This window comes from Stylophora pistillata, chromosome 12 (genome assembly GCF_964205215.1).
Source record: "Stylophora pistillata chromosome 12, jaStyPist1.2, whole genome shotgun sequence".
NCBI classification, from domain to species: Eukaryota; Metazoa; Cnidaria; class Anthozoa; order Scleractinia; family Pocilloporidae; genus Stylophora; species Stylophora pistillata.
This window is the reverse complement of record NC_142530.1, coordinates 20,522,223-20,546,998: the sequence shown is the minus strand read 5'-3', so window position 1 is coordinate 20,546,998 and position 24,776 is coordinate 20,522,223. Positions and strand designations below refer to the sequence as shown.

General features: G+C 36.6%; 2 protein-coding genes across 5 annotated transcripts; one reads left to right on the top strand and one right to left on the bottom strand.

The window, feature by feature from the left end:
• Positions 1–823: 823 nt before the first annotated feature.
• LOC111327520 (N-chimaerin) lies at positions 824–23,467 on the bottom strand. Of its 4 annotated transcripts, none has more exons than XM_022931731.2 (18): positions 23,329–23,467; positions 17,483–17,590; positions 17,124–17,182; positions 16,330–16,516; positions 15,927–15,986; positions 15,735–15,790; positions 14,959–14,990; positions 14,218–14,331; positions 13,830–13,885; positions 11,506–11,717; positions 8,467–8,538; positions 8,275–8,359; positions 7,821–7,901; positions 7,101–7,193; positions 4,810–4,887; positions 4,015–4,146; positions 3,577–3,682; positions 824–3,277 (listed from the first exon to the last, which is right to left on the bottom strand). In XM_022931731.2, exons 4-18 carry the CDS (start codon positions 16,337–16,339, stop codon positions 3,100–3,102), a joined length of 1,365 nt encoding a protein of 454 aa, XP_022787466.2. In that variant the 5' UTR covers positions 16,340–16,516; positions 17,124–17,182; positions 17,483–17,590; positions 23,329–23,467; the 3' UTR covers positions 824–3,099. The 4 variants fall into 4 exon arrangements, with proteins under 4 accessions (XP_022787466.2, XP_088596400.1, XP_088596401.1 ...); XM_088740274.1 differs by having other exon boundaries at positions 17,483–18,227; positions 23,329–23,466; XM_088740275.1 differs by having other exon boundaries at positions 17,124–18,227; positions 23,329–23,466.
• Positions 17,905–24,709, top strand: LOC111327530 (uncharacterized). The gene is made up of 4 exons (XM_022931741.2): positions 17,905–18,201; positions 18,452–18,702; positions 22,623–22,659; positions 24,076–24,709. Exons 1-4 carry the CDS (start codon positions 17,905–17,907, stop codon positions 24,493–24,495), a joined length of 1,005 nt encoding a protein of 334 aa, XP_022787476.2. The 3' UTR covers positions 24,496–24,709.
• The last annotated feature ends 67 nt before the right edge of the window (positions 24,710–24,776 follow it).

Below are 24,776 nucleotides of genomic sequence, written 5' to 3'. Positions count from 1 at the left end.
ACTCTTTACCTTAGAACTCCTCCATATTTATGGATAAAACACTTGTATTCCACTGGCTAGACTTGATTGGATTTGAGTTTAAAGACTCAGATTGGGTGTAAGTTCAATTCAACTGGCAAAATAATTTCCATAAGTGTTGGGTCATCAGATGACATCTGATGAACCTAATATTTTTGTCATGACAAGAATTTGTGGGTGGGAAGTAAGATGGCAGGTATGAGGAAATATTTTTAAACATTATTTAGGACTGTTTGTCTCATCAACATACAAAGTATGAAAAGTCAAGCTGACAATGATGCAGCACGACAGAGTGTATATCTCCTTTGAAATTTCATCAAATGTTAAGGCATTTCCTTGTTTTACTTGAATGTTGATGTTCGGAAACCTGCCAGAATTCCCCTAGTCAAGATTTGCTGGCAAGGCTTTCTGTCCTATTGGTCAGCATTGCCTAAACCATTTTCATAGGCAAAGGGTTAGTTAAATAACAGCACACCACACAAAACTGTGCTGTGACACACTGGAATAAATTACATCAACATTCACCTTGTTTGACGACAACAAAAAAATTTACACCTCATTCAGAGAATTGTTTTTTTTCTATGACAGTATAAATGTTCTATAATTAATGTGTTCTCAGGCTAGACACTTAACACTCACAGTGCCTCTCTTCACCCAGGTGTTTAAATGGGTACTAGCAAATTTAATACTTGCATCCCATCAACAAGGGGGGGGGGGTAGAAATACTTCTAGTAGTTTCATGCTACGAAGCTACGAAATGGGAACTAAGTGCCGGCCTGATAGGCCACTTGGGTCATAAACAGACTCAACCTTGTCTATTTTTTATTGATACAACAAACCCAAAAAAAAGCATTGAAATGACTCACTGGTAACAAAATAAGCATCACATCAAATCAAGGATCAAAACCACACCATTCTCTTCTTTATAATTTATCACTAGGGGGTTTAATTCTTCTTTTTCCATTTTAAAGACCATGATTGATTATTTACTTCATTTCTAATATCATTTCCTTAGAAAATATCAAGCTACAGCCAGGATTAGACATCACATTATGGACAAATTAAAACATATCAACCTACTGCAAAACAAAAATTCCTTCTAATGAGTGACTCTGATAATTAACAATTACGCACTGGTCCCTAAACAATTACGCACTGGTCACTTTGAAGCTTTAACATCCCCCCCCTCCCCAAACCAGGAAACCCATGGGCATGTAGGACTGCCACCCATGCCTGGGGTGTGAGGAATTGGAACCTTGCCTGGCTGGTGTGGGGAATGTTAACCTGGTACACCAAGTATTTCAAGCAGAACACAAGTGTGTTATCTTTAAACATTGAACACAATTTTTGCCTTAGGGGGAGAGGGATGTTGAGGCTTCAGATTGTTTGGCACATTAATAGCAACAAAGTTTAGATGCATCAAATTACTTACAGGATCAATGTTTGCCTTTGTTCATGTGAAAACCATTCTGGTGAGCTCAAAGCAGACAGAAAACGATAATCTGATATGTATTTAACAAATACATTCCATGTTGCTATGCATCTCTTCCTCAGTGATCTAAAAATAACTGGCACAGATGACACACGAAAGTTGGTCAGTGAAGTTCTAATTGTACTTTGACTCAACAGACCCATGGCAAGGTGGAATTTATTTGTTTCAAGTAATGAAGAAGCAAAAAATTGTTAATGGTGAAGTCATCTAGGCATCTGTCCTCCAATGGATCACAACCAAGAACCAATCAAAATGTGTAAGCAATTCAGCTTATTACTGGATAACTTTGCAATGAATTTGATGTCTTAAATGACCCAACATCTTTGTAAGCAATTAACTTTGATTAATAAAATGCAATTTCTGACCCAGGCCAAGGCGTATAACTCCAAACACAATTTGTGCATAGCAATACATCTTTTCGTGATTCGAGGCTCCTAAGTTAATGTTCAATATTTACATTTTAATTATTTCTTCGAAATTTATCATAAGTTTCATTGGAAAAAAACTACAACCACATATTTTGCAACTTGACATTGTTTTAAATAACAAAAGTTGCAAACTGTGTATCTTAGAATACAATTAAACTTTTTGTATCATTATGATTGTAATTTATCGCAAAGTGAGAGGATAAGCGATGTTTGAAAACTCAGTAAGATAAAAATGGGATCTGAGAATATATTTTGACAGCCAAAATGCTTAAAAGTGAAGTATTAAAATCTTTAGAGTGCAATACGTTTCTTTGAAACACTATTAGGTTACCTTGAGATTATGGAGAGTGTGAACCAGCCAAAATCAATTCGTTTTTATGGGATCAAAGTAAGCCATTCCCGGCTGCCAAGATTGAATCATCTTTCCTGCCTTGGTAGCCAGAATGTGCTTCGTTTCACCCACTCCTGGGTGAGCCATATAATATCAGCTCTATTTGAATTCCAAAATAGTTCTTTAATTAAATTGGAAACTCCTAATATCAACCTTGAAAAAATAATAACACATAACAGATTTTGAAACCCAAAACTTTTTGAACTGATCACTTAGAGTTACTCTCAATGTTAGTCTACTTTTTCCTCTGGCATAAGATACCAATTGAAAGCAGTTTGATCCACAGTGAGAATACAAATAAAACTCCATGTTTAAATAAATCTATAGCGACTAGTTAACTTTTTGTCATCCCAATCAGCCATCTACCCTGCTGGCAGAGGCGTTTATTTGTTAACTTCCCCTACGGTCCACGTAAAAATAAAGTCCTCTGCGCTTGGCCTGTTAAATCTTCTTCTAGCATGTGCGGCCTGTTGCTTAGAAACAAATTAGTTCCCGGTAGTACTCAGTCTTGCTATATAGCTAAATAGGATGCATGCACATAAAAACGTGTTTAAAACAGGTTCTGACCAGTTTTGCAAATCAGATTATCCACAAACTTTGATAATTTCCAGGCGCATGCACAAAGAAGATTTAACAGGCCGAGCACAGAGGACTTTATTTTTACGTGGACTGTTGGGGGAAGTTAACTAATAAACACCTCTGCCAGCAGGGTACCAGCCATCTGACCACAAGGATGAACTTAACCTAAACTTCTGTGCTTCTTGTTGCAATTAGCTATCAAATAGAATATCTTGATTTGTAATAAGGCTTTCTATCACAAGTCTTTGCAATTTCAAGTCAGTAAGAACATCTTGTGAGTCAGAATCTGGAGACCTCATAAGTGTTGGCCCAAAAACAATGGACAGATTTTCTTCATTCATCATGTTCACTGCTTTCTTTTTGGCAACTCTGTAAATAATAAAAAGAGAAACGAGTCAAGCAAACTTCCAACCAAATAAATGTGGTTTTGAATTTTCCACAACTGTGGCCCTGTCAATATAAATTTTCTGTTAGAGACCAAAGAGTACCACTGACTCATGGAAATATTTGTATTTTTGGTACCAGTTCATTCCTAGCAGTTATCTCACAAAACCACAAAAATATCCCTTTCTAAGAGAAGTCTCTCTTGATTCTTTTCAAGACATGGTGAAACATCTGACTTACTAATGACATTGAGTCCACTTTGACATGTTACTACAAGTACTAACCTGTACAAGTGTCCCAAGAGGAACTTTAGTGTTTCGTAATGTGAAGCAGGAAGTTCTAACAGAGCCTTTGATAGTTCCTCCATCTTCTCTTTTCTGCTTGATGATTCTGGATTTTGGAAAAAAAAAGTGTTTTTTATTAATAGTAAACAGGTTGGTCTATCATAATTTCCTGGTGAACCTGACAAAACTAAAGAAGACAACCTAAAGGTACCTATCATAAAACCAAAGGAAGTTGGTAAACTGATAACCAATTGAATCCGTGAGTGCCTAAAGGTTCTTGTTTTAAATATCTGAATTTCGCAGCTCTAGCAGCACAGTAACACAAATTGCCAAAATACAGCAGTTATTCACCCGAGACACCTTCACAGCCCTTCCCCAGATGCTTATTGAAGCATTTATGAAAATTAAAATATCAAATGAGAAGTTTAGTTCACTTACTTGCAGCATCTATGAATTTGTTGTACAACTCAAAAGTGATGAGTGGGATGGGTAGCATACGGAAATACTGCTTGAGTGTTCCACAAATGATATTTATATCTTCATACACTGACAAGTCCACCTGTTCTCCATCTATACAGAGAGGCCAACTCAATGTGAGCACCTGGACAACATACTGACTGTTTTGGGAGGTGCTGTGGCCTCATGGTTAGTGCACTTGATTCCAGATTGAGTGGTCTGGGTTCAAGCCTTGGACGGAGACATTGTGTTGTGTTCCTGGGCAAGAACTTTACTTTCACAGTGCCTCTCTTCACCCAGGTGTTTAAATGGGTACTGGCAAATTTATGCTGGGGGGTAGCCCTGGGATGGACCACAATCCCATCCAGGGGGGAGTGGGTGATATATTTTGAACTTGGATGAAATCTATTTTAACCCAACATAACAGAAATAACTGACACTCCATTATCAAAACAATTTAATTTGGGAAAAAGAATACATCTGAACTTAGACAAAATCCATCTGATTCTAGCACAAAAAAAGAGTGATACACAATTTTATATTTCAAAATATTTCATTGGATCTTCCAATTAAAATCAAGCAAAAACAATTCTCACAGGTGGACTACAATTTACACACAAGCAACTTCAGAAAAGAAGCCTGAAGAAATTTAAACTTTGATGGGATTCAAACCTGTGCCTCTAAGATACTAGTTGCACACTATTACCAACTGGATTGCAAAACTCAAACATTGGAAGCAAGACAAATTTTAGAGGCAGATTTTAGAGCTGATGTTACCTTTATCAAAAGAATTTTTAAGTGCTTCAACATCATCAGCAAAACCTGATACTCTGTAGATTCCCTCACTGTCCAATCCTGCAACAGAGATGAGATGACTGAGGGTTAGCTCAATGGATAGAGCGCTGGACTGTTGTGCGAGAGGTTGAGGGTTTGAGCCCCGACCAGACCAACACTCAGGGTCTTCAAATAATTGAGAAGAATATGCTACCTTTCTATAACATCAAGAAATGATTAGATATTCTAGTCTTCTCGGATAGGGACGAATAAATGGAAGTCCCGTCTCCTAAAGGGTTAGGGGCAGGAGACATTAATTTCCCACGCACGAGATTACTGTGTGATGGATGTCCTCCCCTGGGGTGGGATGGGTGGGTAACAGGACCCCCGTTGATACCAGTGTTTACTACACTGAAGGGGCTATCCTGTTTAAATATAGATGTCTACTCTAGGGTTATGCTAGCCCAGAATGAAGCTTGTGACCCATTTTTCCAACAAAGTATTTAAATATATCAATGATAAGGGCCAAAACTGCAACCAACTGGTTGAGGGGGTGACCAGAAATTTTGACTTTTGACCAGCATAATTTTCTTGCTTGTTACCACTGAGTTTATACATTTCACTGTTCTTCATGAAATGAGATGCATGCAGTTTTTCCCTCTTTATTTTTTTTGGTTGAATTTTCATGCACTCAATTGGTGATTGCTTATGAGTCTGAATATGAGTTAAGCAAAGGGAATACATTTTCAAATCATATTTTTTAAGTGGCCAAATTGTTCAATCTGGCTAATTGAAAAAAAAAAAAAAAATGTTTTATCTCCACTTGGCCTATTGTGTAGTTCCAGAAAAAATCCATATCCCCATATGGAAGGTCACTGGAAATTCCGAGGGGGAGGGGAGTTCCAAAGGCAGTAATTTCTGAGGGGTTGGGGGGGTTTCATGGGAAGCTATTCTTCCAAAGGGTGAGCCGATCGATTTGAAGCACATACTTATGTTACGTTGTTTTGAAACAAAAATAATTGTTCCTGACCATTGTGATGAGGTTAACATCAAAATAATTAATTTTTCTGCTTCCTCTTTAAGTTAGCTAACGCCTCAACCTCCAGAAGAACAAGTCTGGATGGTGTGTATAATTTTGAAACTCAAAATGGCGGATGAACAGGACTCATCACCAGATTCCCAGTTTCATCTGACGCGCTACTGTGTTTTTGACTTCCGTTAACTGAATGTCGGCTTCAATAAAGATAGAAAAATGCCTATATCTACCATAAATACCAAAATGCATTCACCAATGCCAATTGGTTATGAACTACATTCTCGTTGGGAAGATGTTTTAAATGGACAAACTAATGATGGTTGACGACATCAGAAAACAAAGACTTCAAGTGGAAACGAAGTTATGCTACACAGCAATTTCGCCGTGTTTGTTTAGTTGCATAAAGGCTGTTGGCGAACTTGTCATAAATTAAGTTCTTACAATCTGTTTTCAGGTTAAAAGGATGACAGAACATACATTTTATTCTTCAGCTTTCTGGTTATGTTTGTGGCGGCTTCTCGTTTCCATTTCAAATGATTTACACTTTAGGCTTCATTTGCCGCTCCATAGACTGGACGCCCATGGCAGGTAAAGTATGTAAAACACCAGGACTTCTTACATTATCTATTTAAAAGATTATAAAATTTGCGCTCTAGAAAAAGAACCTAATTAAATGATTCTTTTTAAGATGTTGACTTAACAAAAAAGAATAACTATTTTTTGACCACTTAATTGTTGCGTGCATGACATTGGACATCAGGAAATTGTAAAACAAGTTTCAACCACATTCAATGTGACCAAAATAACATCTTTATATTATAAAAGGCCTGAACCTTTTGATTTTGTTAGGAATAAATTTATAAGAGAATCTGTTCCAATATCTAGGATATGTTGTTTCAGAATTTACTGTTATCTCAATGAAATAATAATGGCATTGTCATTCTATGCAAAGATCATGTCTTGTGCCGCTATATTTAACGCTATCCGTGACTTTGTTTAGTTTGGGTTCAAGCAAGTTAGTTGTCATTCTCTTAAAAAAGTGATTTGTAATATTTCCACAGGGGTACTTCAAAATAACGGAAATTCCAGGGGGGATGGGGGGTCCTTGACTACCCTCTGGAATAGAAATTCCTGGGGGGAGGGGGTCGTAAACAGAAAATCCTCTGTGGGGGGTATGAATTTTTTCTGAACTACACATTTGTAAAATGATTAATTCTCGATAATAAACAGTCTTATTAGCAGTTGAATGAAAAAATACCTCTTCTCTCCACTTCCTTGATGCATGTTTCTACAACAAAAGGTCTCTTGGTGTTATGTAGTTTGACGAGTGTTGTTAGGTCAACACCAAATACTGCAATGTACAAACATAATGGCAAACATTGACACAACACTGTTGTCTCCAATAGTCTGTACTTCTTCCCCATTTTTGTTTGTGCACAAGCAACAATTCTTGTAATCAGATTGGTTTTGAGAATGGGCTTCACAAACACTATGTTTGCTATAATAACAAGACACGAGTTTTCTCCAAAAAGTTCCTCACCAATACTTGTGAGGAATTAACTTTCTCTCAACATTTCAAGACCCTCTAAGATCCCAACTGAATTAATCCACAAAGTTTCAGATGAATCCAACCACTAGCTGCCTCAAAAATTCCCTGTAATGTCTCACAAATTTCGTATTGGACCAAAGATTGTTGAAAAGCCAGGAATTTTGCCAATAGGCATTTGCAAAACATTTGCACAGCACTGTTCTGAAAAACTGAAAATTGCTCCACCTCAGTATGTTGTCCACATTAACTAATAATGGCTCCTACTGAGGCACTTACTGTAGTTCAAACTTCAACTGTGCATTAGTACCTGCAAATCTAGCCTTTTTCGTATTACACCCAGAAACAATGTGACCAAAGAACCTTTTAAGAGGCACCTTTTAAGTTACAATGGGACAAGTGTCACAAAAAGGGGACTTTTCTATCCCTCACCTCTTTTTACAAATCTCTTATCTGGTTGGCAGTTTTCACGAACAACTTCACCACACTGCTTGTGTGCATTGAAGCCACAATCTGAAATTATTCAGATACATGATAAGACAACAAGAGAATCTCCCCTAGTCATCAAATAAGAGTTCACTAAAGTGGCTTTCCAAAAATAAAAAATGAACAAATACATGAACAATAAACAGTGTAACTTCAATCTTTGATTGCAATTGAAGGCCTTGCTCAAAAACTAAGCTACAAGGAATTTTAAACATTTTTTTTAAGTTATTGGATAAGATGCCACTTCAAGAAGGCCCCATCCCTTTTCCGTGGGAGATGGTTCCATTTATTACCATCAAACTCCCCAACTTATTAACCTAATAAGCCTAAGAGCATTTTGTTTATGACAAAAAATGATCTCTAGAATGATAGCTTGCTAATAGAGTTTGTGTGACCCTACCTTGACACCTGAGGCCTTGCATGATCAACCCCCACAAAAAATTGCGACAAGAGTCACACCAATGAGGTCCCTTAAATGTGTGAATCTGGAACAGAAAGAACAGCACATCAGTCCAGGTTGTTTAACATAAAGGTGGGCTGATTCACACAATTCCAGATAAGTTGTGATAGACAATTGGAAAATCAGTGTTACCTTGAAGTTATGCTTCTTTATATAAGCAGATGGCTTTACACTCTCCCGTCTTCCAAAATTGAGCTTTTGATCCTGAAAGGTAATGATAAATAAAGTTGCAAACTCAGTTACGAAAATTGCATGTTCCAAGTTGCCAGGAAATCCTCTTTAACAATTCAAACCCTTCTCTCCTCCTCCCCCCCCCCCCCCCCGAGAAAAAACTGTTTTATCACTGTCCATGTTTAGTGGAAAACTGTTAAGAATTTTGTCTGTGGAAAATTTTGCTTCCTGCAAAGATTTCCAGTTTGCAACACTTGGCGAAATACATTTCCATCTAAGGTGACTCGGAATATAAGCTGATGACCGGAGTGAAATGAGCCAATCAGAAGACTAGAAATGCAATATCAAATGAGATCCACAATTTGAATCAAAATACTGCTGTGTGAAATTTATATATTACCCTATTTTTGCAAAATGATCTAAAAACATAAATCATAGAACAGGCCATCCGATAATGAGCTTTTAGAGGGAAAACTACTAGAACCCCATAAAGGGTGATTTAAACAAGACTAAAATATAATCCCACACAACGTATCTGCACACATAACCTGAAAACAAGGCAGAGTAGAGCTGACAACTTGCCTTGTCTGAATAACTTATTTTTCGCTTTTATTAATAAATAATCTGCATCAATGGTTTGCACTCAGCCAATTAAAAAGCTTTTTAAAGGATTTTGCATGACTTTCACAAGCCAGTTCATCAAAATGCCAAACCACAAAGTTTTTATGATCAGATAGAGGTTTCTTTTTATATAGATGTAGCGTGGGAAAAAAGATTGCTTCAAACTATGCTACTTAGCAGCTAATGGTAGTTTTAATTTCCATTAGAAAACTTTTTTATAATGTTTTATTTCAAGATAAAATTAGAAACAATGTTGCTGTACACTTTTTCTTTCTGATTGAGGTTTACATTTTTCCTTGTCTTAAAATCTTTTCAATCCAATTCCTTTCTTGCTTTATTTTCAGATGATTGTTTCAGTTTGTAAAGAAAACATTTTAGACAGAGGATTTACTCTGAACCACAACAAAGAATTAAATACTTGTCTGAAAGAATCTTATCATAATTCTAAATATTTCAAAACAGTACCTGCCAAATAAAATAAAATAAAAATTCTATCAAATTAGAAAAACAATTTAAGTGGGGAAGCACCCTCAAAACAACAACAACAAAAAATTATTAAATAAGTATTTCTCTGTTTTTACTGATTTCAGAAAGTGAGGTAAAAGTACAGGTCTACCATTAAAAAAAAAACCCAGCCAATAAGTTGAAAACATTCAGGTGTTGAAGAAGCTAGGGGAGAGAATTTCTTAGACAAGAAAAAAAAAGGAGAGCCATAAAAAAATACAAGAGCAGCTGAAATGAATTGAAATGAGACATCACAGTTTCCTTCTTTTTTTTTTTCCTTTTAAATAACAGTCATGCATGCTTGGGCTTTTCTGTGTCATTTGCTGTACTGTTGTCTAACAAATCAAATTGAGTGTACAAGAAAGTTAAAAAAACATACATATATTAATTTGTTCTGAAAATGATTGTTATAGTCTGCAGGTGAGCATTAAAATCTTGAAAGTCATCATGATAAACCAACAAAGCGCTACATTTCGCCTACATTTTCACTGCTTTTTTTTTTTTTCACCCATGGACATTCCATTCAGTTCAACCTCTGTGATTTGGGAGTGCATTTTCATTAAATTTCACATATTTGCACCTTGAAAGCTTGGCTTGGGGATTAATTAAATTAAATTCTCTAATCCAAACATGCATAAAGCTTCTTGACTTAATTGTTCTAAGTACCATAACTTGTTCTTGTTTATTGGAAAATTTTGCAGTGAGAACCAGCAAGTCATAAATCCAAAGCATCTTGCATCTCTTGTTTTAAACTCAACTTTGTATGTTTGCCTAATAACAACAGAAGAACTCAATTTGCCAAATATCACTGACAGGACCTTCAGCTTAAGGTCCAGATCCCATAAAACTCTTTTATTAAGAATTACCATTTGTTTCCTCTTCTCTAATTTGTAGAATAATTTTGTTTTTAGTACAAGAAACTGGAATTCAGAATCTTTACTGTCAATTATATTTTTGAGTTCACTTTCAAGTGGTTTACACCATCAAGCAAAGTTTGTAGAGAAACACTGTTTTCACTTCTAATGTTTTCCTTAAGAAAACCCTATGAAGTTAGGATAAGTAGCTATTCAGAGAAATAATATTAAGGTCAGCTACCCACATGTTATTTTATGATTTTTAACGTTGGAAAAAGATTACAGTGTTGATAATTTAATATTCAAGAAATGTGGTCTTCTAATGATTACAAATTAATACAATTAAGGCTTGCTGTACATTAATGTTATTTCTGATGCAACAGCCCTACTTCATACATCACTATTTTAACATACTGTGTACACAAATTTAACTAATCATACTTGTTCTAGTATTGTTTTTCCATTTCTTTTTTCCTGAGCAAAGTTGACTTCCAATCTTTTTCATTAAATACAAACCTTCAGCTTAAAGCATCACAAAGAATTTGGCAAAATTTACATATTTTTAGAATGGTAAATTATCTTAAGAATTCACATGTACTTTTGGACAATTAATGAAACTTATCTTCATCAACAGTGTTTATGGTTAGCAACCTTTTAACATTAGGTTACTCACCAGAAAATAAAATGTCACAACCATCCCGATTAGTACATGAAGTGGACTTCAAAATGTGAAATTTGTTCACAAAAAAACATGAGAAATTCTCTTAGCTTTGTTTCAGCTTCAGTAGTCAGACCTGTTTGCATAAGTAATGATTGAAGCTAAATTTGGCCCAAACAAAGAAAACTGAAATTCTGTTATAACACACAGATCTAACAAAATTCAAAGTCAAGTCCATGGTGAACTCAAAATATGAACTGGAATATTCAATGGGATTTCACAAATCAGAGCTCTTTTACAAGCCAAGAAATATTATTCATTTACAGAATCAAGCTAAACAAAACCAAGATAATATATTCAAACCTGGTCTCTCCCTGAAGCATCAGATGTTTCTTTAGTTAGTTCATTATTTTCTTTCCTATCACCACCACTTTGTTTTCCCTCGTCTTTCTTCCCCTCAGTTTTTCCAGGACTTATCATCATCGTATCAACATAGTCCTTGGCATACGTATCTATGTACATGGTGATCAGACCATCTGCCACAAGATCCTGAATGGTTTGAAAACGCTTCTCCCCTGTAGCAAAACAAAACCGGGTGTGATTTTCTTAATCAATGAAACTGAACACATGTGCTCACAGTTCTTTGCTAAGACCCAAACAAAACAAGAGAGACGGAAGTCTTTATATGGAACTCGCACTCCTACTGGGGTAGCCGTCTAAAAACAAAAAGAATACTCTCTAGAAACCAAACCCCCAAGGAAGCCAATACAAAAGAATAGCCACTATTTCTGGGCTTGAATTTTCATTGAAGGTTTTTTTTTTTCATCAAGCCAACTTAAAGCGAAATCTTAAACTGAAATATGGTTTTAAAGCAATTGCTTCAATTGCTTTTATGTGGAACTCGCACTCCTACTGGGGTAGCCGTCTAAAAACAAAAAAGAATAATCTCTAGAAACCAAACCCCCAAGGAAGCCAATACAAAAGAATAGCCACTATTTCTGGGCTTGAATTTTCATTGAAGGTTTTTTTTTCATCAAGCCAACTTAAAGCGAAATCTTAAACTGAAATATGGTTTTAAAGCAATTGCTTCAACTAACAGAATCCTCCTAGAAAATGATTGGGGACAATTCCTACAAATAAATGATCCTATATACGTACAAATGCAAAAATTAAAATTTATACGTACACAAACAGAGCAAACAGTAATGTTTCTGTCATTCTGAGTTTTGTCAGCAGAAAACCAAAAGAAGTTGTAATAATACCATTGTATTACAAATTTCCAAATCCTTCCTTTATCAAACATTCAGAACTCAAATGCCACAGGCCAAAACATTTGAATGCCTTCAGTCTTGAAACTAATAGCGCAAGGGTGGGAATATTTACCTGTAACAGTATGGGTAACCAGATATCTTGTTTCATAAATTTTTAATTACTTCAAACACAACCAGAACCGTAGTGAACTCTCATTGGACAAATGGTTATGTTGTTACCAATTATTTCTTTGTACATACACACAACACGAATTTGTTTAAGAATGAACTGAGGAAGTTGAAAATGCTGGTAAAACAATGCCAAAATGAAAGTTAAATTTCCCTAAACAACCTTTAGAAAGTAGCATCTAAGTGATAAGTGATATCAGCATTTTAATCCCTTGAGACTTGCATTTCACTGAGGAGTTTTCACTGAAGAGTTTTCACTGATTTCAAGATTTTAGACTAGGAACTATAACTATAAATTACATCTAAAAACTAATCTTTTTATTGCCCCAAAGTTAAAACGGACAATTAAAAGATTCTTAATATCTGAATTGTATAATTTTTATATATACAAGGTATAGACCACTTTCATAAATGGCTGCCGTATAAATATTCTTTTGTTTAAATTTAAATTAGCCCTACTGGCCTCGCTTGAGATAATGTATTCTTTTGAATTTTGTACTGGAGAATGAGGCCAGTGGGGCTAATTTAAATTTAAACAAAAGAATATTAATCCTGCAGCCATTTATGAAAGTGGTCTATGGTCTGTAGCCATGTAAGTTTAGGATATTTCACATGCCTGTAATATTTTCCACCTTTTTAACTAATTTTAATGTTTAACTACAAAACATAACATGCGTAATTTTTATCTTGCGAAGAAATGAAGACTAATAATACTAAAAACTAAAAGGCCTCAGCAGCAAGGAATGCATTAAAACAAAATAATTAATTTTCATGGGATTATGCATGAATGAATGTAGATATAAAAGAAGGACCATGTGTTGATTGTGACCACTACTGACAATGTTTTTTGGAGAGGTTATTCAAAACAAAAGCTTTCATTATCAAATCTGATAAAAATAAAACATTATTCCTGAAACATTTTGTAACAAAAATTGTTCCTGACTTTTTTTACCATTTATCTGATGAATGCTTCTCACAAAAGATACTGTCACTAATTTCAAAATTTTGTTTTGCTGAAAACTGTTTTGTTTCTTTGTTTGAATGTTAATTCTGTATTTAGTATTCCCTCATTTTAAGTCGATGCCTTTATCATTTCCAATGGAAAGGATGAGTTGAAAAAAATAAAAAAAGGTTATGGGATTTAACCTTGTGATTGAATAGGACCTAACACATACTTTTTCTACAGAATTGTGTACAAGAGAACTGAGGGTGGAGAAATGAGAGAAAAAGGTAAATATTATCACTGACCTACATAGTGAAGTCCATCATAGTACAAGCGAAAATTCTTTGAAATTCCACCAAATCTGAAAAAGGGAGAACATAGAAATAAACAGATGTGCACATCAGAGGCAAAATATATGTATTTTTTTAAGACAAATTCTACTTTTAACAGTACATATCTTCAAGTAGTTACTACTTTACCTATTAAAAAAGACAGAAAGAATAACTTCCCAGATGCCCACCTTCTACACAGTACCACCTTGTTTTCTATATTAACCCTTTATACGCTTTAGCCAGTTTGGCTTGTAAAAACAACTGAAATTATCATAACATCTAAGTTGTCACTAGCCACTTGGCTGGTAAGTTGAAAAGTTAGTGTTGAGCACTGTTTTGGGGTGAAAGGGGTTGCTTTTACCTCATTGTTAAAGTGTAACTTCCTCGTGATCTCTGACTTTCTCGCACAAGGTAGCAACCATCAGCCTCTGACACAAGTTCATCAGCTTCCTCACGTGATATGCATCCATGAAACCTAGAAGTAATACATATATCTTATTAACCAAGCATGAGGGCCGTACTGGGAGAATATTGGCCCGAGGTCTTGACAGTATGGACCAAGTGCAGCAAGGTCTGTACAATAAAGACCGAGGGCCGATATTCTTCCAGTACGGTCCCAAGCAAGCTTGGTTAATAAGAGATTAATTATACGACTGAAGTTCAAAGGGACACAAGTGCGGTATCATTCAGGACAGTGCCCAGTCCAATACTTAGAGAATATTGGACCGGCAATAGAGCATTTTGATTGGTTGATTTTAGTTATTGGCCCTCTGACTGCCCAAGTCGTGTAATAAAAAACTATTAAAAAACCTTTCTACAAAAGAAGAAATTGCCCTACACTTAACCTTTTACACCCTAAGATCATCATGCATATTCTACATACTATTCTCTATACATTTCCCAAGATGCTGATGAGGAGAATTTGTTCAACAATCAAGAGTATTTTCAATTGGTGATCATCTCTTCTATATTCTCATGATCTTAATGTGTGATTTATGGGTGACAATGTAGGGAGAAATTAGATGCTAGTCACTTACGGTTTAAAGGTTAAGTTTGATAATTCTCACCAATAGACTTACAAACTTTAAATGACAATACTTACTCTTTCCCATAGTGAGCAGGCTTGGAGGGTAACTGTGAGAGAGAACAGTATGTACATTATGTAAAAATAAAAAGCAACTCTATAAGAAACACTACCATTTGCACAATAACTGTTTTGAATGTCTTCAGAATGAATTAATCAAAGAGAGGGTTATTTGAACATTTTTTCCCATGTTCTGGGTAACACTTTTGAAAGACATACCAGTGACAGTTCTAAGTTTTTATTTTTTTCTGAAGCATCCTAGTGTGCTGGAATTTCAAATCCTCAAGTCTGATTGGTTAAACTGGTCCAACTTTTTATAATACAAGACAAGATCAGAGAAAAATCAAACCAGCAGAAAAACCTAATTAACTAACTAAAAATGAAATCAGGTTAACTAAATGCAAATTAGCGATAATATTCTGATTACTGAAAAACATCATAAACATTACAATAAAGCTCAACTACAGCAAAATTTGGCAGTCAAACCCGATTTGTTTTAGTAAAATCACTAAATATGGAACATATTATTTTATTGTGAACGTTCAACAGTAGGCATCATTTGTGTCAACTTTTAATTCACAAAATTTGGTTTTAATTTCAATAGTTTAACTTTCGAAAATGTATTTTATTAAATGGGTGTGGGCATGCGAACAAAATCAGCTCGTTTAAATTCAGACAGGTCTTTGTTCAGAGCTATTGTATTCCACTCTGTCACAAAACAAGCTTACATCAATTCATTCGTGGTTTATAAAACCAGTGCTTCAAAAGGAGGAAACTGGACAAAGACTTCCTACCTCTTTCATACACTTAATTCTTCTTGCCTTGGGCGCCTTCTGCTGAAGTCTGTACACTGGCAAACAAATACAAAGTTTGTTTTCAAAAACACAGGTTTTAACAAGTAAAAGCTAAAACTTAATTCCGCACAGGCTATGCTTGTATAACACGCATGTATTACTAAATGTTTGTGAAAAATTCAAACTACTTACAATACGACTTCCACACCGGTTGTTCAATTGTTTCGTAAAAGCGACCGTCTTCTGCTGATTCTAAAATTATTGAAGAGAAAAGAACGCAGATTAGCTAATAAAATATTTATCAATGATCAGAGAACAATGTTTGACTTGAAAATGTAAGGCCCCATCCGAGGAAACTAACTAACGAAACAGATCGATGCAACGACAAAACTTCTGAGAACAGCACTACCCTCGAAAAGTTTAACCGAGGACAGGATTACTCTTTAAGCACGATAAGGATCCAATGCATAAAATGGCTTAAAAGCGAACCATTTAATAGTAATCAAATTGGTCTCGCGCCAAAACTTGTACGCTGTCATCATAGGGAAATTGTTAGATTCGAAACACTTGATTTATTTACATATAACATGCCTACCTTCTGTCATTTTTGTATGTCAAACCAATGAAACATTTGTTCAGGGCCCCTTCAGTGTGAAGGTTGAAGAGCTTTCAGCGGATTCTTAGTTTCCAATCGAGGGTGAACGTTATAAAATTCTAGTTTCCGCTACTCTAGTCGACATTTCGATCCAGCACCGCGGTGGGCTACAACTTCCTATCTCCGCCTGTGGATCAGATACACAAAAAAATATGCGAGGTCATACGGCACTGGGAAGGAAGGGAGGGCGTTTTTCAATGAGATGCACCTCTTACCAGATCAAGAGAAGAGTCTTTTTATAGGCGTTTTCTATTCATGACCATAAAACACAGCTGATTCCCTGTCGCCTTGCCCATCTTTTCGAGCCGTGTCGTTCCAAAATTGGTCAGCGGATTTCCAAGTCAAACGCGGGAGCGAGGCTAAAGTGACACCTTCGGAGCGAAGGTGCACTTACAAGGAGTCACTTGAATATTACAGGTGATATAATGTGTGCACGCAATAATCATTTTCTCTCTCGGTGAAATCTTATATTTCTTTCAGTGTTTAACAATTTTTGTTGTTGTTTGAAAGTGGTGACTAAACTGCAGAATACCCTGCCACTCATTTACCTGTCATTGAATAAGAATAGCCTCTATCGCGAAGAACGAAGATGTTATGTAAGCAGGGTATTCTGCAGTTGCTCAAAGCGGTTATGTGAGGGTTTTATCTTCTGCCTTTGTTTCCCGCTTGTGTTAAATAATTTCGATTGTATCTTCCAACACTATATTAATGACCGAATGTAGCTTCTGTTTTACCCATTACTGTTGCGTTTATCTATTTTCTCTCTTGCTTGAGGCTTGGTGTAAGGATCAATCTACAATCAAAATTAGAGTAAAGATTATTTGATCCGACAACTATGTCATGCCCTTCGAGGTAGCGTTTTGGGATGTCAGGCCCCATTGCCGAAATCTGGGACAAGATGGCAAGCAAGCATGTGCAATAAGGTCAAAATGGCGGTATATTCGTGTAAGGAAATGTATGGAGAAAGGAAAAATTTTGCAAACTTAGCAGTTATGAGCTGATGTGTCTTCAGTGCGCGGCTCGAATAATGATAAGTGCAGTAAGAGCTCCTTATTTCACAGAAAAACTTTGAATACACGTAAGGTTTACTTACTTTGCAAGAAGATAGCTTCCATTGCTCTACTCACGATCCATTTCTTCCTACATTCCCTTAAAATCCTGATGAAGGTCATGGCAAACACTTGTAGATTCCGGGCTGAACCTGTTGACGAATGCAATTTGTGCGACTCAATATAGATTCATTGATGTTTGGTGTATTCAGATCCACTGAAAAAACTATGAATATTGGTTTGCAAAATACTTCAAACATCAGTCTTAAATCTCTCATTTTCCCTTCTCCATTTATGTAACCATATGCCATGTTGAAACGCTGTAATTTGGTCGAAGAAGGGAAAGAAAGTCTCCACTGAAACTTCTCTCCAGTCACCATTTTGTTTGTTGTTAATAGAAATTAGTTTCCACACTCTCCTGATTAATAATACAGGCTTGGGTTTCACATAAATTCATGCCGGAAAAATGAAGTTTGCATTATTAAAACAAAGAGTAAAAATCTCTGAAGTTCTTTTTGCTTCCAAAAAACAGAAACAAAAATGGGCACTTAAGCTTTATTCAGAACCCCATCTTCACCATGCCAAACAACAGGCTTCTCAGCAATATGAATTCCTGTTTTGTGTGGAGATTCCTTGGCCACTGTTACGCTTGTGGGTTGATCTTTTAGATGGTAACTCTATGGAATTAAGTTACATTGGTAGTGCTGTGGACGGACTGTTTACCATAAAAGGAGGGTGTTTATGCACAGAGGAGCTCCTACACGTAAAAGCTAGCACTGTTAGGCAAGCCTATAGAAAAACACAAGGAAGTAAACATCAGCATTGATGGAGAAAATGTCCAACTTGAATTTTTCCTTGGTGGTGATATGAAGTTCCTTCTAATGATCCTAGGTTTGAGCTCAGCTATTGCAGATTATGCTTGCTTGTGGTGCAAAATACACAAAGATGACAGATGGGACACAAGCAAGCCTGTGAATTATTACAATGAGGAACCCATGAGGTGCACTTTGTAGGAAATCAAGAGGCTATGTGGATCCAAAGATAACTTTGGCTGTATTCATGACCCACTTCTGAACATCCCCATAACACCAGATGAACTCCATTTGTTATTAAGAATAACTGACAAACTACTCCAAAATGTAATCAATGAGGTGCTAGAAAGAGATGCAGTTGAGGACTTTGAGAAGCCCAGGGGACAACCCAAGGGAATATTTCTTAACAGGCTTGTTAAAGCAATCAGTGGCTTAGGAATCTCATTTTCTATAGACCGGTTCACGCTCTTGAGTGCATGCTGGGTAATTAGGGCAAGCAAATCCAAAATGGCGGACACGCTCGGCTACACTCTTTTGCTTGATCTGAATACTTAATGAATATCGGCTTTGTTTCAGAACTGGTCGCAATTTTAGTATTGACAGTTCAAGATAAAAGTCACAGCTACATTTTGAGCTCTGTATTTTCGATTTTAATGCGTCAAAAAATAAGATATATAATGGTTAACTACCGATGTTGTGTTGGAGGTTGTAACAACGACTCAAGATATCCAAAAAAGATAGTGAAACGGTCACATGTCGAAAATCTTCGCTGGCATTTTATTCCGAAGGATCCAAAGAAAAGAGCCCAATGGATTGCCAGCATATCCAAAGGACTTGTTGGCTTCGAACCCGGCAACTACAAGACTGTTTGTTCGAATCACTTTCAATATGGAAAGCCAACGTACTCCTCACCAACTCCAACTTTGTATATGGTGCCAAGTGACTCTAACAAACCTTCACCCAAGAAAAGAAAGCTTGTGGCAAGACACGAAGTTGTCTCTACTGCTGAGGCATCCAATAACTCAAGCTTCAAAGAAGAAGGAACTCAATGCTTGATAATAAATCCGCTAACATACGGAAGTATAAAGTTTGCTGATTTAACAACAGAGCAAGATGTCCAGCGTTTCACTGGATTCCCTAACGTAGAAACATTTCAATTGATGTTTAATACACTCTTTGAAAAAGCCATGTGTATGCACTACTGGAAAGGAGACAAAGAAAGTGCTTTGAAGGACACCACCAAGCCCAGGTCAAATAATGTACAGAGAGCTCTAACCTTGGAGCAAGAGTTTTTGCTAACCATGATGCGAATCAAGCTAGGACTCTTTGTATTTGATCTGGCTTTAAGGTTCAAAGTTTCCGAGGCGACTGTCAGCTCTGTCTTTACCACTTGGGTTAAGCTGATGTCTAAAGAATTAAAGTGGATGATTTCCTGGCCAGATAGGTATTTAATTCAAAGAAATATGCCTGATATGTTTCGACGATATTACAGAAAGTGTAGAGTCATCATTGACTGCACAGAACTATTCTCTGAAACCCCATCAAGCTTAGAGAATGCGGCAATGTGTTGGTCAAATTACAAACAACACTACACGTTAAAGTTTTTGATAGGGATAACACCAAATGGCCACATATCATTTGTCTCTGAGACCTTCAGTGGGAGGTCATCTGATGTTTTTATTGTAGAAAACAGTGGTTTCTTAAACTATCTTCAGCCACATGACCAAGTTATGGCAGACAGGGGATTCAAGATTCATGACCTGTTAGCATACTACCAATGTTCTCTAACAATTCCACCCTCCAAGCATTCCAATCTCCAGATGTCAGGTGCTGATGTTAGGAACACATCACTTATTGCTAATGTACGGATTTATGTCGAGCAGGCTATCAAGCGAATTAAAGACTTTGCTATGTTAAAGCAAGAAATTCCCATTAGCATTCTTTCCCATTTGGATGACATAATCATCATTTGTGCAGCAATATGTAATATGAAAAAGCCTTTGAGTACATAGATTTCATTTCATCAATTATGTTTGCATTTTGTACCAGTCCAAAATGTTCCCATTCAATTTTCTCACAGGTTATAAGCTATGGTAGTCAAGTTTATTTACACATCTTCTAGAATACAATTCCTTTATGGAATTACACAAACATGTTTGTATATAGCTACAACAATGTTCAAACAATAACTTTGAAACTTTAGTAATACTAAATACTATAATGTTTTGGTTTCATCCGCACTATTTTGTACTATTTAGTAGTTTGTTGAGGTCATATTGCTTCCACTCTATAATTTTAATCATTATCTATTGCTTGTTCATTGCAAAATCTGCAAATGAATGTTGATTCTTGTTCAAAATTTGAGCAGGCCCAGTGAAACCATAGCATACAACATTCACACTGAACACTGTTTTCATCATCACATTCAATTTCATCTGGCTCAAGACAGGGTTTTTCACAGACAGCACAATAATAAATAGGCCTAGTACCTAGCAACACCCTAGCAACATATGTCTTGAAAAAAATTGTTAGATTTGGTATGATATCTTGCCACAGTTTTAAATCAAACTCAATAATTTCAATATGAGCACCACTAAGTGGAGTCCAAACAACAAAAAAGGTTTTAGGACATCCTGTTAGGGCCATTTGTCCTTGTATCTGGTAATAATAACTGTGGGTTCTCTTGAGCATGATATTCCCATTCACTAATTCTAGATAAGTTGTATTGTTCCAATGCTCATCAAATTTCATGTCTGCAAGTGAGTATGGACATTTATACTCAATACAAGAATGACCACAGCAATCGCAGTGAAAAATACCATCTGGGGTAGCTCCCACAAAAGGGTAAGTTTTAGATATAAACAAGCCACAAGTCTGAAGCTTTGCATTTTTGTGTTTTTTGGATTCTTGTGCAAAGAATGATGCAGCAGCATCTCTCTCATGTTCTCTTCCCCATTTAATGGCAGGTATCATTGACAGATCGGTACAATCTAAAATTCGCTCAAGAAGAGGTGTTACTTTGCAATTTGGCTTTCTTTTTCTAAGAATTGTTTTTGTCTTTGTGTATACTTCATGAAAATGAGATGCAGTTATTCTACCTTTTCTTTGCTCTTTCCATATACTGGAGTTAGCCTGATCCCTTGTGGCCTTTTCTAATTCTTTAATGCTACTGTCATTGAAAGATAATTGTTCCAGAAATTGTCTCACTAATTCATCAGCATCTACACCATTGTTTTTAGAGGATATATCATCAGCTATAATTTGTAGTGATGGGGGAACATCATCAGAAGTTGGTGGTGCATATGAAATATGGATGACAGCATCAGGATTTATGTTTCGAAGAGAAGCTAGAAACTTTTGCTTGCTTTCTTCGGTAACAACCCTCAAGGATTCTGGCCGAGGATCAAAGTTCTGTTTTTCCTTGCTATTAATAGCATAACTTGGGTTTTCTTTGACTACCTTGTGGCTTTGGAACACCATGTCCTTTAATTTCATGGGTTGGATGTCTTTCTTGCTAGTATTATTCCACACACATGCCTTATCTGTGCAGGAAGGATCTGTGAAACCTTTCTGGTTGGCAAACTCAACTTTATATAAAAGGGCTATGACATGATTACAGCACTGACTGTATCCAGCTGTACAGCTACAATATGCCCCAAGAATTTCACCGGGAGATTTACAAATTATCCACACTTTATGAGGTTCTTCGCGAATTCTTTGAGATGGAGTGACAGATGCAAACAACAGAACTTTGTCTTGTCCATGAATTGTTTTTGAGTATACAGTGTGCACAAAACCACTTTTAAAGTATGAATACGCTTTTCTGATTTTATATTGACCAATATAGTCAGTGTCGAAAGCTTTTTTTCCAAGTATAAACGAGAATATTTGACCAATGTTTGTATGCGGCCACTTTGTTACACAGTCCTCCCAATCGACCATGGATAACGGATCCTTTATACCGCATGTGCGTAGTAGTTCTACATGTTCATTTTGTAGTGACTTGGCTTGGCTTTCGGCCGAATCTCGAATAGGCGTTTTATGTTCAAAAGCTACCAAAGCACGAGCAGCAAGATCCGAGTGTGTCCCTCCAGAGGGCAAACCTCGCTGTTTAAGATAAAACTGCAATTCCCCACATGAAAGTTCCAAAAAATCTTCGAGGTGCGTGGCCATGATCGTGTTGTTGGGATATTGAACTGTCAACGACTTTTGAGCGAGATGGCAATAACATAAAGAGCTCAAAATGTAGCTGTGACTTCTATATTGAACTATAAGTATTCAGATCGAGCAAAAGAGTGTTGTTCGTATCCGCCATTTTGGATTTGCTTGCCCTAATTACCCAGCATGCACTCAAGAGCGTGAACCGGTCTATTTGGAACAAAAGAAATGCAGATGGCTCTGAAAGCCAGGTAATGGAGTTCACTAGCCTTTTAGGTATACAGAAGAAGAAGCTGCTGGATGAGCTGCCATCAAAGCTCATTGACACTTACGTGTAACACGTGCCGACGAAAAGTCAAAATTTTGGAGAAACCAAGAAGGCAAAGACAATGCGCAGTAAATTTTTAAAAACCAGCTTTTCCAAAAAACAAGCTCCAGTGAAAGAGGACTAATTAAAGAACTTATTTCCGGCGAAAAAAGCGATAGGTGCATATTATGTTTTAACTCAAAAGTCAAGATGAAAGATAAAAATCGCTAAATATTTTCGCATGTGTGAAAATGGGCATGTGGATCATATTTCAAAAGGGAATATGCAAATTTGTCCGTGAGTGAAGAGATCTCAAGTTCCATGGAATCTATCAATAGGAAGCAAGACTAAAATGGCCAAGAAATATTTCGGGACGTCAGATTTATTCAAAACAGTTTTTGATTTGCTGTTATAAGCAAAAAACGTACGAATTTCTTACGTGTACAAAGCCCACGCGGTAAAATTTATCATGCTTAGATCGTTGTTTACTTGCCTTCATGGCCAGAAATTGCGCAGCGTTATGTTGAAAATTCTGAAAAACCTTCGATTTGAGGCAAAATCTTCTATTAAACTATACTTTTTGAACACATTGTTACTCGAACATAATATTTACCGGGCCATCGAATCGTCAAATTGTCGCCAGGCCCTGCTTGAAGTCCGAAAGTTCGGTTTTCACTTTACGTCCATAATTCGCTTCGCCTTAGAGAATCGTAGTGTCGTTGACTTGAGAGCTTATTCTGTCACTTTTAAGACCTGGATATCCATTCTTTTCCAAGCAGAGTATTCTATAGCATTGTTTCTTTACATTCTGAATTCCACAAGGTCCAACTCGATCGCAAATGAACGAAAAATCCGACCTGAAAATTTTGAGGGTCGGCCGCGTGGACGCCATATTTTCAAATTTGATCATTTAATGAAGACGCATAGAGTAATGCCCCTCTAGTACCCCCTAAAGTCGAAAAAATATATGCGCAAACAACGGATTCTGATTGGCTTATTGATCTCCAAACTGAACAAGAACTTTGGGGACAAAGCTCCACTTAGTATGGGAGGTAGGGGGGAAAGCGTTCTCGCGCGAGGCGATCGCGAGGTTCGGGCGGTTCAGGTGTCAATGGGTAGTGAGTTCCTGTATCCTGACAAATGTGCAACTGCGAAAAAAATATGGGATAATTTTGGCAGTTTGTATAATAAGGAATCTGATTTCAACCTTACTGTAGCTGCAGCTAATGAATTATTTGATGAAGTAAAGGCACGGATTGACCTTTTCTGTTCCCAGTGAGGGGTACACTCTGGGTATACCAGACCCAGGATAACACCCAACATGCACCTTATAACCTATCACCTTCCTTTCTTTGTTCAGAAGCATGGCTGTATTAAAAAGTTCACTGGTCAAGGGGTAAAAAAGAATAGTGATAATGCCAAAAGGATTTTCTTCCAAAGATCAAACAAATGGGATGCTGCAAAAGACATTCTCTGCACAGAAAGTAGGCAGTGGGATCTCAAGCAGCATGAAAGGGAGAATCAAACTTACATGAAAAGAAAGCTGGAGTACTGGGGGCATGAAATCAGTGAAATTAGGAAGTGGAAAAGGTCAGCAATCCGGAATCTGTCTCTTTCCGAAAATGAAGACATGCAGCACCTCACTCCCAGGGAAGATTTCAGCAAACTCACTATCAAGCGGCTCAAGGAAATAATGAAAGAGAGGCGCCATAGTACAGAGGGCCTCTCTAAACTTAACAAACAGGAACTCATTAGCCTTATTGAAAGAGGTTCTAGTTAAAAAAAAAAATGAAGCCTTAAACACCGACCCTGGTAACACTGGTAAAACATGTTGAAACAGGATTCCAGCCCAGTGGTCAGCTCCAAGAATAATAATAAGTTTGTTATAATTCCTTGCATCATGTGAAATTGATAATGTCAAAAATCAGCAATGCCTAAAGCTGAGAAGTAAAACTGTTTTGAAAAAAATGAAATAACAAATAATGCTATGTTAATTCCATTGTAAGTCCACTTGATAACACTGATCACATAATGAAGGGACTTAAACAAACTTGATCTCCT